The sequence below is a fragment of the Pygocentrus nattereri genome, chromosome 21 (assembly GCF_015220715.1).
Source record: "Pygocentrus nattereri isolate fPygNat1 chromosome 21, fPygNat1.pri, whole genome shotgun sequence".
NCBI classification, from domain to species: domain Eukaryota; kingdom Metazoa; phylum Chordata; class Actinopteri; order Characiformes; family Serrasalmidae; genus Pygocentrus; species Pygocentrus nattereri.
In genome coordinates this window covers 20531533-20546190 of record NC_051231.1, presented here as the reverse complement: position 1 = coordinate 20546190, position 14658 = coordinate 20531533, and the positions used below count along the sequence as shown (strand labels likewise).

Sequence of the window (14658 nt, the reverse complement as noted above, 5' to 3'; positions counted from 1 at the left end):
TGCTAAGAAAACAAGGTTCTCGAGAGGGGCTTGACACAACCAGGCGGCAATCAGCCCTCAGAGTCCCTCGTCTGAGCATAATTTAAGAATCTGTGTGATAATACCCTCATTCTTTCACACTTGAACCTCAGCAAATGACTGCTGGGAGCTGCTTGGAGCACCACTCGTGTGAAGAGCACATCACAAATAGCACATCTGCTGTCGGAGTTATGTATTTACACTGTCTCAGTTGACTTACCAGGATCCACAGTGGAGCAGTGACATGTCTGACATGAATGGCCATTTGTTTCAGCCTAGGACAGACTTGCAAGTGGCGATATATAGGTCCAACAAGGGGTTATGCAGCACTTTAAGAGTAACAAACCCCACAGGCTCTGTACAGATACAAGGAGGACCTAACTGAGACCAGCATAGCTCTCTAGTGCTGGCTACTGCCTGGCCAATTACACCTTAACTTATTTCAAGGAGGCCCTTCTCTCAGATTGGGACCCTTGTCTTAATAGGTCCCACTGTCAAGCGCACATCTGCAGGCGACAGATCCGAGAGAGGGAATAGGGAAGCTGACAGGGTAGATTAGGCTGCAGACTTGACATAGTCATACAGTGTCAATGCAACTCAGCCCTTCTCATAAGCTAAGCTTATTCAAGCATGCAAGCTTAAACTACTGGAGAAGCTTGTTAGGAATCTTCCCAGTCTTGCCATTTTAGTGGATACGACAAGAAGTGAAAGTTGAACATGAGGCATTGAGCCAGAGTGCTAATTTTTCCAAAGAATAGACCAGAAGGGGAAAGAGAACTTTCTGGAGTTGCTCATTCTCCAACTTTGCAGTTTCACATAACATCATGGGTTTCACATAACATCATGAGTTTATTGACCATCCTCCTTCATCTTGAATGAATTGGATATTTTAGGCAGTTTGGAACTCTCCTGATTAAAGCACTTCATATCATCTTAAAGCAAAGGTTTGTTTGAAAATCAAATTAACACAGCTTTCCTCTTAATGTTTTCGCCCTGATCAGCCACGACATTTTTGATGTCTGGAGTTTGTAGAAGCTTCTAGCCACCAGAAAGCCTTGTGCAAACAGTATGAGAAGGGATAAATTATCATTATATTATAAAAATAACAGATGCTGTATAAACAGAAATCTAACTCTAATGGAGAGCTCTCCATTAAAAATGTGTTACCAAAGCACCATTCACTACTGTGTAGAATCAAAATAATGAGAAACCTATAGCTGTGTACATCAAGCACCTTTGTGTGCACTGTAAGGCTGAATACACTGATATGAAGCACTGCTCTTATGAACACACTCTTTTTTTGAGACTGAGAAGAGTCATCGTGTTTTAAGTATTTGTACAGGGTCATAGTTCTTGCTGTCCACAAGAGAGTCCAGTGTGTTAAATTGGTGACTACATGTTAGCCACATAGCTACATAACTTCCTCATCACTTGTTAACTACACAGGCCTCATGGTGCAAAACTAATTAAGCAAAACTAAATAAGCAAACCACAGCCACCAAACATATCTTGGCTGATCAGTTACATCTAGGGTAAGAGAAAAATTCTGTAAATAAAATTTTTGTACATCATTTCAAGGGTCTGGGTTAGCTTAATGGCAGAATACATCACCTCTGCTACCTGTAGCCTCATAATAGCATCATAACAACATCAAAAAGGGAAATAATTAGCAATGAGTGAATAACCCTATTTTTCATGTTGCTGTCTTAGGAGCTGACAGGCCTGTTTCATTGGGCGTGGCTACGAAAGGAGGATGAGGATCCTATTGTTTCTGCTAGCTTTTAGCTCACTGGCTCCGAGGCACACTGCGGGTAAGTAGACTCCCCCCTGTCCTCTCCTTTTCTTTCACCTCAGCTCCGTGGAGGTCCCATTAGAGAGTTCTTTCTGAAGACTTGCTTCCAATACATACTCACATTTTTGGTGCTCCCCTAACCCCCAAGCCCCCTGTGGAAATATCAGACAAATGTAGGATGTTAAGTTGGTGACAGGAAATGTGTCTGGCATATTTTAGAAGTGGGCCCATGTAGAGAGGGGCTACAACCTAGATTAATTATTGAACATGTTATTTTAGGTCAGTGAGTGGAAATGATTTGATTTTCTTGAGAGGTGTTTTTGTGTGTTCTTTACTCAGGGTCGAAATGATTCAGACACTATTAAAGGTTAATGAAAATGGAAAGTCTGCCTTATTACAGTCAAACTCACTACCCCAGGAGCCTGAACCAGCAGGCACGCAAACATAGCTTTGCTAATTTTAACTTAAGAGTGGGCCATATGTAAAATCACAATACTTAGACATTTTCTCTATGCATGATATGCATCAGGATATTTCACATTTTTGAGGTTTGGGAACAAAATTCTTTTTAAAAAATAAATGGATAAAGTAAAACTTTCCACCAGCTACTTGGTACTGTGCAGTTTTGCAATTACTATAAGGATCATTCTGCTGAATAGGTTTGAATTTAGAGTTCAGAACCCTTTTTGGACTTAACTCAATTGGACTTCAGCCTTTTGCTTTGAATATCTCAATGACTTAACTATGTCTATTTTATTAAATCAAAAGTTTGAATGTTTTCTCACCAATAAACCAAACATATCACTGTAGAAACTTTACCAAATATTTTCATAGACAATATTAGTTAATTTTGAGCAGAGATTAAAAACACTAGCTAGTATATAACTAGAAAACACAGCTAAGAACAGTTGTACATGCATAAAATCCTATTTTTCATTAAAACACTAAATAAAATTACTTACTTGCAGAAAACTAGTTTCAGTAATGACAATTCTTAGTTTTATACACTGATTTTTAGACTTTTTAACATATTTTCTTTACAACAATGGGATCTAACTGCTCACCATGTGACCGTGAGAGACAGGGATGTCGTCTCACACCCTGCTCTAAAATGCAGGGGTGTGGCTATATACATAAAGCTCTTTGTGTTCCGGTAGAGACATGAAAACATGAGACAGCATTTTATGAATGAATTGTTTTTATTTAAAAATAAATAAATCTAAATCTTTCAACTTTACTTTAAAAAAATCTAAAAGATCTTCAAATAAAATTGAAAAAACCTGTCTTTTAGTGTTGCATCTAAGTGTTTAGTGTTCTAAAAGTACTGTTGATAACCATGATATACTCTGAAATGCATATAGTGTAGTGATTTATCAGGATAATCATAGCATATCCTCATATCACCAACCCTTGTCATTAGAGGTGGGAGTTACTACAATCCCCATAATATGATATTATCACAATACCTGAGCCACAATTTACATTTACAGCATTTAGCTGTCCTGAGCTCAGATACTGATAGAAACAAAAAGTCACTGTTGATACCTAGAAAAAAAGAAACAGTGCAATACAATGCATAAGTGCAGTACAATACATTACAATGAATACTTAATTCAGTGCTCATTTAAGTGCTGTATAAAGAGATGTGCCTTTAGTCTGTGTTTGTAGACCACAAGAGACTCTGCTGTATGGACAGCCAGTGTGAGTTCATTCCATCACCTGGGTGCTAGTACAGAGAACAGTCTTGATGCCAAGCTGTACTTGAAGCTTGAAGGGCTCGTGGTACAGTTCGAGATTTCAGCATTGCCATCAAGTAGATAGGGGCTGGTCCATTTTTGTAGGCAAGCGTTAGGGTTTTAAATCTGATGCATGCAGCTACAGGAAGGCAGTGAAGGGAGTGCAGCAGTGGGGTGATGTGGCTGAACTTGAGGAGATTGAAGACAAGCCGTGGTGTCGCATTCTGGATGAGTTGCAGAGGCTTGATGGCCTGTATGGGAAGACCAGCCAAGAGCTAGTTGCAGTAGTCAAGCATAAAGATGACAATAGACTGCACTAGCACCTGGGTGGCCTCTCGAGTGAGAAAGAGTTGGATCTTCCGGATGTTGTACGGGAGAAATCTGCATGACTGAGTTAGGTTTGCGATGTGGGTCGAGAATCTGGCCATCCAGAATCACACCAAGACTTTTTGCCTCTACAGGTGGAACAGACAGAGAGTTCTCAAATGAGATGGCAAGATCATGATGAGGACCTGTAGTTGCATGGATGAGTAGTAGCTCAGTCTTGCTAGGGTTGAGCTTCAGGTAGGGAGCTGCCATACATGAAGAGATGTCAGACAGACATGCCGAGATGCGACTGGAAACCTGTGTGTCAGCGGGTGAGAAAGAAAGCATTAGTTGAGTGTCATCAGCATAACAGTGATAAGAGAAGCCATGAGATGATATTACATCATCAAGAGAGCTAGTGTAAAGAGAAAAGAGAAGAGGACCCAGCACTAAGCCTTGTGGTACACCAGTGGAGAGCCTGCACGAAAAGGTCTTCTGCACAGCAGATAGGCAGTTCCAAAGCCCACCTGCCACCCTGGTCTGAGATTCAGACGACCGTGGGGGATAGGTGAGGTTAAAGGAATTACGGGTCTTGCGACGATGAGTGGTTCTACGTGATCTGTGGGATCTAGATTCTACAAGACAGCCTTGTGACTAACAGATTCCAGGCTAGAGAAAGTCTCAACTCAGAGCCTACCTTTACCAGCAGAAAGAATATTCGATTAGAAGACAAACACACTGATTCTTCCAGGGTACTCAATTTATCTGCCTTGTGACTGATAGCCCAGCCCCTTACAATTCACACCTTTGGCTAACCTGAAACAACACCTGAAACTAGTTACAATTAAGCACTAGGTTCTACAAGACACCCTGTGACCCAGAAGGAGAAGCGGCTTAGAAGGTGTGTGTGTGTGTGTGTGTGGGTGTGTATTCTACAAGACAGCCTTGTAACTAACAAATTCTAAGCTAGAGAAAGTCTCAACTCAGAGCCTACCTTTACCAGCAGAAAGAAAACATTCAATTAGAAGACAAGCACAATATGGTTCTGTTGTGCTATTTAGAGATCTGTTATATGCTATAAGTAGTGCAGTATGATGTGTTGATATAGTGACTTTTGAATGAAAAGTATGCCTCCAAAAGAAAACTATTTTATCCAATGAAATGTACACTTTGTTCCTCAGTAGTTGGAATATTATTGTGAAGTAGGCAGATGATCATTCAAACCTGTTTTATGTTCTATATTTAAGAAATGTTCTACATTACAGAGCAGTTTACAATGGCAGTGACTCTTACTGGTATATTACAATCATGTTCCTGATTCCTGCCTGTTCTCCTGTGCGAGGGGAAATAGTGTTATACATTACCATATCCAACCATTCCCAACAATTCACTCCACTGACAGAAACCTTTGGTCTCACTAGAAAGAAATGGTGCCATTTTCTGTATTAAGACATACATACATTTTGCTAATCCATAAATCTAACAAGATGATTAAAGCATATTAAAATATTAAATTAAGCAAGAAAATAATACTTAGTCCTCCATTTAAATGTGGAAGCCGTTGGCTACCTATTATAAGTGAAAAAGCTTTTGGCTGTGTTTTGCATAAGTGGCAAAGGTTAGACAAAAGTCCAAAGTCATTTTTAGCAAACCAAAGGCTACATTAATTACAAATGACTTAATTAAGGTTTTTCAATAAACCAAGAAAAATGCTGCAAACGAATCAGCTAGCAGTACCTGATAAGTCATTGTCTCACACCCTGCTTCCTCTACTGCATCTGTAATGCCCATTAGTGGAGTCTAAGCACAGAGCACAGTTAATGCTGCCTCAGCTGGGAGCTGATGGAGTGGGGCTGCATCTCCTGTGGAAGGTGTGTGAAAAGATTTCATGCTGGAATTCCATTACTGGCAGCAGTAAACACTGAGCTGAGCCAGAGTGTTATCCCTAAGCAGAAAGCTCCACGCGGAACAGGCTGATTAGGAACACTCCCCTCCCTTCTCCTCCCCTTCACTCCACCCTTAGCTTCTTCTCTATGTCTCACGCTGTCCCAGATTCCAGTGGGCCCTTTTGCAAGTAGCTGCAGATGTAACACCCTTACACACACACATCAGAACACACATTTACATGCCTGCTTGCACATGCATGCAAGTACGTCTGGTTCTGAATTGCAGATACATGAAACAAAGCCCATGCCCTTGTACACTTAGATCCTTACCTTGCTTCTCACAAAGCTGCAGATAAAATCACTCATATATTATTTGTTGATCGTTGCCATGAAATTGGCCTTACTAATATTATGGAAGATGCCACATGAAAATGAGCCCTCTAATCAAAATGGCATACTACTATACTATGTACTGCATACTGCACTAGTATGTACTGTATATTGCATGCTACTCATTAATGTCTTTTACATGCTTCAGGTGTCCATGCTCAAACAGAACTTAAATGGAATTAAAACCCATACAGTGACTTGTTAGCTTGCTAACACAACAATGAAATTCCCATAGAATTTCCCATAGAGAATATTAGCTTTATTATAGTGGTAACTGCTATATAATAAAATATATGGCCATGAGAATATAATGTGGTAACATACCACATTGTGTGTTATTCTCGTATGAAGTATCTTTACACTGCATAATACATCATCACTATTGTCATTTTAACTCAATTGATTACTCAATTTGTCATTAAAATTCATAATTTCATAATTAAAATATTCATATAAATGATAGTGACTTAAACTGAATTGACTTTAGTGCATTTAAAAAATGTCAGTTATCCTGTGATTTATGAATTCACCAATGCATTTTTAATATATTGCAATGTAGTCCCATTAAGTTTGTTCATATTGTGCAGCCTTATACATACATGTTGAAAAATGTAAAAACATAAAAACAATATGTATACATTCAAGACACTGTAAATGCTTTGTTCACTTGGACAGACACACTGGCACATACATTTACCCTCACATTCAGTCCCTTTTACACTATCATCTGACCCAATTCACAATACAATGGAAGTATTTGCAGGTACCTAGAGAATATGTGTATACATCCCTCTGGTTCTCCTTTGCTTGTCACAGTGCTTGAGTGAATGCAATTATATCTGACAGCATGTATCCCCTGCTGAGTTTGCCCAGGAGGAATACTTTCCCATCCTCCACAGTCTTTCTGCAGATTCACTATGTCTGGGTTTAGGACAGCCCTTCTGTTTCAGTCCCTCTTGGCATCCACCTGCTGTAATACAGCAATTAGATTCCAGAAGTCAGAGGCACAGAGGCAAATAGATTATTTCATTTGTAAATATGTTTCTGTATAATCATGTATTTGCATGTAGTCTAGCTGGCTTTCAATGTGTTGCTCTTGTGTATGTCCATGCATGATGCATTAGTTCTACTCCTATTACAAAGCTAAATAACCAGTGTTAAATTATGCCTGTAGTGTTGAGATTAGTGTAGCTACGGCACAAAGCATGCAGTGGGGACCAGTTAGATACTGCAGAGGTTCATTTTGCTGTGTAGTGCAGAGAGAATGGTCCTTATTGCAGAAAAGGTTGCCAGTTTTTTGACACCTGCATTGACATGATATCTAAATAAAGGGAATATTCTGTTAGTGGTAAATGAAGCCACCTAAGTGGACTGGAGGTCTACAAGGGGTGAAATGGGTCACTCATGCTTTGCATATGTGTGTGTATGTGCACTTGTGTATTAGGTGGGGAGGTGTGTGTGTCAGGTCATGACAGCGGGCCAGTGTTTGAAGAGCAGCCATCCAGTCTGATTTACCCTGAAGGCCTGCCTGAGGGAAAAGTGACCCTGAATTGCCAGGCCAGAGCCAGCCCTGCAGCATCCTACAGGTAATATACACTCTTTCAATAGACCCAATAGAAGAATAACTTTTTTTAAATGCTTTTAATACATGAACAAACATGAATAATGAACAAACATTTTAATAAATGAAACAAACAGCAGTTTACAGTTTGCATACTTGTTGTATTGTTCTCAAAATCACCTTTAGAAAAAAAGATATTTACTTTTCAAAATTGAAACTTAATTTTAAGTATGTATAGCAATTTAATATGTTGTAAAGAGCAACAACAACTTTAATATTCAGACTGAAGCAAAGCTGATCATGTACTGTATGTTGCTATAAAAGCCACAATTTTAACAGCTTTATGATAGTAACAACTTTTATGAGACAGGTAGACAGTAAGGATGTAATGAATTAGAATTATTATTTTACTTTTAAAAGTTAGTTTGTTTTAGTATGTTGCTTTTATTTCTTTTATTAAGTTATTTTATTTGGCTAGATCAAACACGGAAGGTGACAGTGATGAGATCACTTATAGCTGAGCTCCAAAGTGTGGAGTACTGAGGAGCTTTTAGTGGTATAGGCCCATCTGAACCTGTAGAGAACCACTTGAGAAGCGTCACTCAGCTGTTGCTGCTTGTCCTCTTGGAAACAATACCAAACAGAGTACACATTACAAGGCAACAGGACTGCAGCATGGAATAAGACTTTCAGTCTGTGGTCTAAAGGTTCAGTGACTAGCTGGCTGAAGTTTAGCCTTGCACAAAACACTTCTGTCTGGGAAAACCCAAGAGCAATGGTGTTGGTGTTCCCATCCTCATGCACTGAGGCTCTGGGCTCCCTTGTTTTAGTATCACCATCATCAGAGACTGGTGGTTGTCAGAAGAAGTATCACCATACTTACACATTTGACATGATTCATGGAAATTGATATGCCTTTGGTATGTGTAAATTTTGCGCAAAGCATTGTTCTACTCTCTGTTTATTAAAAGTGCACATTTTTTAGGTATCTTTGATGTTTTAGCTGCACTAGTCACGTGGAAAAGTGCCACAGGTTGTTCTCTGAGGCGACGTGTATGCCTTGCATAAATGTATCATGTATTCCACTAAACCAGCTATAATTTATTTATTTTGAGCATTTTTCACATATTAACAATAACTGTTCTTTTTATATGCCTTGGCTGATGTGTTGTCATTTAGGCTACAATTTCTGTGGTTTGAAAAACCTGCTCTTCATAGCAAGGAAGTGTTAAAAGCACCTCTGTAACACACTCTTGATAAGTCTATTGAATACCATGAATTTAAATGGAAAATATACTTATATTATTAGTGACATTTTATGTGAACAAAATCTATTTTTTTCCCACTTAATTAAAGCATTGCAGTAAAAATCAAATCATTACTCTGAAAAAGTAAGGTGCCCCAAATTTTTTGAAGGCAGTGTCAGTTCTTTTAACTCCTCACTTTATGTTCTTGTCTGTGGTTCTTTCAGGTGGCGTGTGAATGGGTCAGATGTGGTGATAAGAGAAGACTCTCACTACACACTGGTGGCCGGTAACCTGGTCATCAGTAACCCCCAACATGGGCGTGATTCTGGTTCATATCAGTGCTTCGCCATCAACCGCTGTGGCACCATCGTTAGCCGTGCCGCCAACCTCAAATTTGGCTGTGAGTGAGCAAAATCTTCACTAGGCTCTTGGGAAACATGATGGGCCTAATGAAATCTGACTTTTTTATTAGTTTTCATTGTTCTGTTAGATCTTACATTTATTGGCACTAAAAGTAAATCTACTACTGGCTTTATTATTTCTTTTAGACCTCCGTGATTTCCCTTCAGAAAGCAGGAGTCCTCAGACAGCTTATGAGGGTGCCGGAACTTTCCTTGCTTGCCAAGCCCCAGCTCACTACCCAGGTAGGTGGAGGACCACAAATTAAAAGCTTCATCTCTTCAATGCTGAGCGAAAGTCAATGCAGTTGTCACCTTTTTTTCTTTTTCAGCACTGTCCTACCGATGGATCCTTAATGAGTTCCCTAGCTTTGTCCAGCCAGATGGAGGCCGGTGGTTCGTCTCGCAGGTGACAGGCAACCTGTACCTAGCTAATGCCAGAGCCAACGACACAGGCAGCTACTTCTGTCTCACCACCATTAACATGGACATCAGCACCAAGAGCACCTTCAGCAAGGCCATCCAGCTCACAGTGCAGCCTGATGGTCAGTACTATCAGCTATAATTCCTGACTGGGCATGTGAAGATTAGGACCCAGTTTCTTTTGAGATTTATTACTTTCATATTTATATACTATTCAAAGGTGATTATGTAATTACATTTCATAACACTGAGTTATGAAGTGATTTGCATAACAAGACTGTGTGCACATTAAATCATAAAAAAAACTCTTCATCTACTTCTGGACACAACCATGGTATTAATTAATTATATTTATTATAATTAATATGTACAGTATGCATTTTTATTGCTAAATTAACTACTAAGAGTCAGTGACTCTTAACATATATACATACCATCAGTCGAGTTTAGTGTATGTGATTTTGTTGATTGTTTTAGATTTTAGACTCTCTACTTTCAGATTTAGTCACTTTCTACTTTCAGTCATTTCAGTCAACTTTCCGCTAAAGATCACTAAAGTGGTGCTTTTAGCATTTTTACTGTAGCCTGGATTTGGAGGAGAGACATTTTTAAGTCACTATTTAGAATGCTGAAAATTGTTTTCCTCACCTTCATTCTTGTTTTTTGTTCATCTTTAGCCAACCCCAGAAAGTCAGCTCCAAACATTCGTGTGCGCTTCCCCTCCGAGACATATGCACTGGCAGGCCACACAACACAGCTGGAGTGTTTCGCCTATGGCAAGTACGTGCTCTTGGTCCTGAGGTGCAATTCCCTGTGGAGCTCCTACTAGTTCACCTCTCCATCTGCAACACACTGTAACACAATGCTCATATAAAATCAGAATTTAAAACCTGATTATACACTGAGTTATCAGTTTGTTTGTTACACCTACCTTTTAGCTACACTCATTGGTCTTTATCAGGCACACCTACCTTATAGGTGCACTTTCTAAGTATACAGTTACGAACTGTAGCCCATCTTTTTCTGCACAATTTGGCATGTTACTATGAATTGGGACAGGTTATCAGACACAGCAAAGTTGCTATTTTATTTTAAACATTTAAGTGTCAATGCTGGATTGAGAATAATCTCATGGGGCCAGATGTAATGAAAATACAACACATCTGGGGACAACCAGTTAAATGGTAACAGTCATGTTTGGCTGTCCTTTAATGTAGTTGGAACAATGTATTTTTTCCAAATCCATTTCAGAGAAAAATACAAAACAGAGAGAGGACCCAGCTTCCAAGATTTACCACAGCAGCATGATGTGCTTGGTCTGAACACCCCCAACAGTCACCCAGCATCTTCAAAATCACATTCACTCAAACACAACAGAAACAACTTATCCACAACTGTGCATAAATGCATCTCCTTCAAACAGAAAAGGTAGTTGTACCAACTGGGAATACAAAACTAACCATGGCAGTGGCCAGAGCAGACTATATATATATATATATACACACACATACAAAACAGATGGGCTGTAGTCAATTACTGTAAAGTGCTAAGTGCACCTATATGGTGGCTGTTTCTGATCAAATGTCCAACAGGTATTGGTAAGTATACCTAATAAACTGCCATAAAAATCAGCCACACTGTCTCTTTAACTATCTACATATCCATCATATTATTAACTGTGTCTTTCCTTCTTTCTCAGTCCTACACCCAAGTTGCGCTGGAGGAAAGTAGATGGGGTGTTACCCTCTAAAGTGGGGGCCAGTGCAGATGGCCCTATTCTCACCATTCCTGACCTGAGCTTTGATGATGAGGGCATGTATGAGTGTGAGGCCTACAGCTCAGAGGGAAGGGATACGCACCAGGGACGGGTCTCTGTCCAAGGTACACTTCAGTACTCCAGCCTTAAGTGGTTTGGGCCTAATGTGCTAATAGCCTCCAGTGTTACTGCTGGAAATAAGATTTCATGTAACAGCAGTAGATAAAAGCAGGCCTGACAAGCCAAGAGCGGAATAGTGATTAAACTGTGGCTAACAAAAAAATGAGAACAATTGAAAAAAAAACAATGATTATTCTAGATTTCTTAGAGCTCATCCACTTTCTTGCCAAATAGTTATTGCACTTTCCTTACTCTACTGTGTCTAATATATCAACAGCAGGAACTATATTGTTTGGAGGAATAACCTCTATTATTAATAAGCTAATAGGGCCTCTACAGTGTTGAGTTAGCAGGATGAATCACTTGATCTATAATTAATGTTTGTACCATTCGGGATGTGCTAGAAAAAGACTAAGTCTATGTAGGCAGTGAGGTTCATACAGCACAGTTTTCTTGGCACAGCCCACACTGAAATAAGGACACTGTGGATGAGTAATGATATGAATGTGTGTGTGTGTGTGTGTGTGTGTGTGTGTGTGTGTGTGTGTGTGTGTGTGTGTGTTGTAGCCCAGCCAGAGTGGCTGCAGGTGATGAGTGATTCTGAGGTAGAGATCAGTTCAGAGCTGCACTGGAGTTGTGTAGCTGCAGGAAAACCAAGACTTATAATCCGCTGGCTACGCAATGGAATGCCCCTTGGCACACAGGTGAGCCACGTACACAGACACACACACACTTTAATGTTCATAGTGGTAAAGAGTAACTGAATTTTGAATGAAATGAATCCCGTGCAAATACAAGAAAGATCATTTTTGCACTGTTGTGTGAAAAGCTTTCTTTTTGCACGAGTACTCTACATAATTCCACTCAAATATTTTGCCATTTCTAGTGTTCATAGAAGTTGCATTCAATTATTCAGTTATACTCACTACTTTGTGTGTGCAGTATTGAAAAACATTTTACCACTGCTCAAACAATCTCTTCAAGCATAGCCTTATAAGCTGCAACGCAGGTAAAAAAAATCAAGTGTTCATGGTAGTTGTAGTCTAGCCGGTAATTTTAACAGTAAATCTATTTTTTTTCACCAATGTCTCGCTTCCTGTGTATTTTAATAATTTCATCTAAGTGAACAGTTTGTGTACTTACAGACTGAACACACGCTCACAAACACAGACACATTATATACACCTAAACAGTAGCAGCAGGAATCAGATTCGCCTCACAGCACACATGGGTGCAGTCTTATCACCCGTCTGTATGTGTTATCACAGACAAACATGCAGCACCTCTGTCTGTCAGAGCATATACTGATACAAGATACAGATCAAACTCCAACGCAGCCCTAAAACAACTTATTTTTAGAGGATTACACCTGCCTGAGAGACACTGGGGAATGGCAGTAGAGAACAGGGTTAGCTGTTATCACTGAATGATCTTTTACAGATCTTTCTTCCATTGATGGAGTGTAGTTATGGAAGCATTTCAGTGGCCTATTGAGTATCTTGTCAAAAGTGGATGTTTTTTGATGTACTGTCTACATTCAGGACCGCGTAGAGGTTAACAATGGCCTCCTGAAAATCAGTAACCTTGCCCTGGAGGATTCCGGAATGTACCAATGCGTGGCAGAGAACAAACATGGCACCATCTACTCTAATGCAGAGCTCAGGGTTCAAGGTAAGCAAAACCTGCCAAAATCAATCTATCCATGCTCCTCTCCACAAAAGCACTGTTTTGTAGCAACTGTTGAAAGATTTACAAACTTCATGGAACAGACAAAATCCATTTGATGAGATCTAATGAGAACTGTCGCACCATTTGCAGCATAACTACGTGAGTGATTCCACGATTGAATCTAAGAGAGCATTTATTTACTCATTCAAAAGTGAGTTAAACTATCTCAGGACTGACATCAGATTTTTGACAAGGGTTTCTTAGTTGAAAATCGGCATAAGTGAGTAACAAGGTTGAAAGCAACAAGGTTGAATATTGGTATAAAATGAGCAAATACACAAAATGTGTTTACTTAATATCTGTGGACATTAAGAACGTACTAATAATTTAACTTTTAAAAAAATTTAATACTTTACTTTCTGTCTCTAATATGGGTAAATATGGGATCGGACCTTTGAAGTGAGCTTGTCAGTCAGCATCATGATATTGAAAACAAAGGAAAAATAAAATTGATTAATTTTAATAAATTTAATTAATTAAGAATTAATGTAACGCCTCTAATGTAAGGCAGATACATGTGTGAAGAGAAGCGAGATTTATTAAGTGCAAATCCATAATCAGGGTCAGAACAGTTCATGGTCAAACAGCCAACACGAAGATAAGGTGGGACGGACATAAGGAAAATAAATGGGTCAAACAAACAACAAGGCTGGAAGATCAAACAACATAACACATCAAACTTCAAACATGAAACATATCAAACACAAAACTTACATCAAACAAAGACCAGCAACCAGACGGGAAAACACAGGGCTTAAATACATGAGGGGAAACGAGGGACAGGTGGAAACACAGGTGGAGACAATCGGGGTGGAGTCATGAAACAAGAGGGCAGGACTGAAAACCAAAACAAAGCACATGGACAGGACTGGGAAGTAAACACAACACGAGCACATGGACAGGACTGGGAGGGGCCAATCATGACAGTATCCACCCCCGCCTCAAAACCAAAAACAGAATAAAACCAAACACAGACACAAGGGACCAAAAATGGACAGAACTAAACAAGGACAGATAACGGAACACAAGGAACAGAGAACAGAACAGGCACAGGAGCAGACACAGGACACAGAACAGGACCAGAAGGCACAGAAACGGGAGCGGAGACCAAAGGCACAGAAACGGGCACAGAAGCAGGAACAACGGGCACAGAAGCCGAAACAGGAACAGAAGCCGAAACAGGCACAGGACACAGAACTATAGGAGCCAAAGGCACAGACAAAGAAACAGGAGCAGAAACAGATGAGACAGCGCCAGACACAGGAATAGACAAAACATGAACAGAACGAGGATGAAA

General features: G+C 39.7%; 1 protein-coding gene across 1 annotated transcript in view; it reads left to right on the top strand.

The window, feature by feature from the left end:
• The window catches only part of cntn2 (contactin 2), a 48804-nt gene that overhangs the window by 12536 nt on the left and 21610 nt on the right, over positions 1–14658 (top strand). The window contains exons 2-10 of the mRNA XM_017694675.2: positions 1729–1829; positions 7573–7714; positions 9161–9336; positions 9485–9580; positions 9667–9879; positions 10435–10537; positions 11457–11638; positions 12201–12337; positions 13175–13304. Of these exons, the coding sequence (XP_017550164.1) occupies positions 1772–1829; positions 7573–7714; positions 9161–9336; positions 9485–9580; positions 9667–9879; positions 10435–10537; positions 11457–11638; positions 12201–12337; positions 13175–13304 (1237 nt within the window). The 5' untranslated portion in view covers positions 1729–1771. The remainder of the gene's footprint in view (positions 1–1728; positions 1830–7572; positions 7715–9160; positions 9337–9484; positions 9581–9666; positions 9880–10434; positions 10538–11456; positions 11639–12200; positions 12338–13174; positions 13305–14658) is intronic.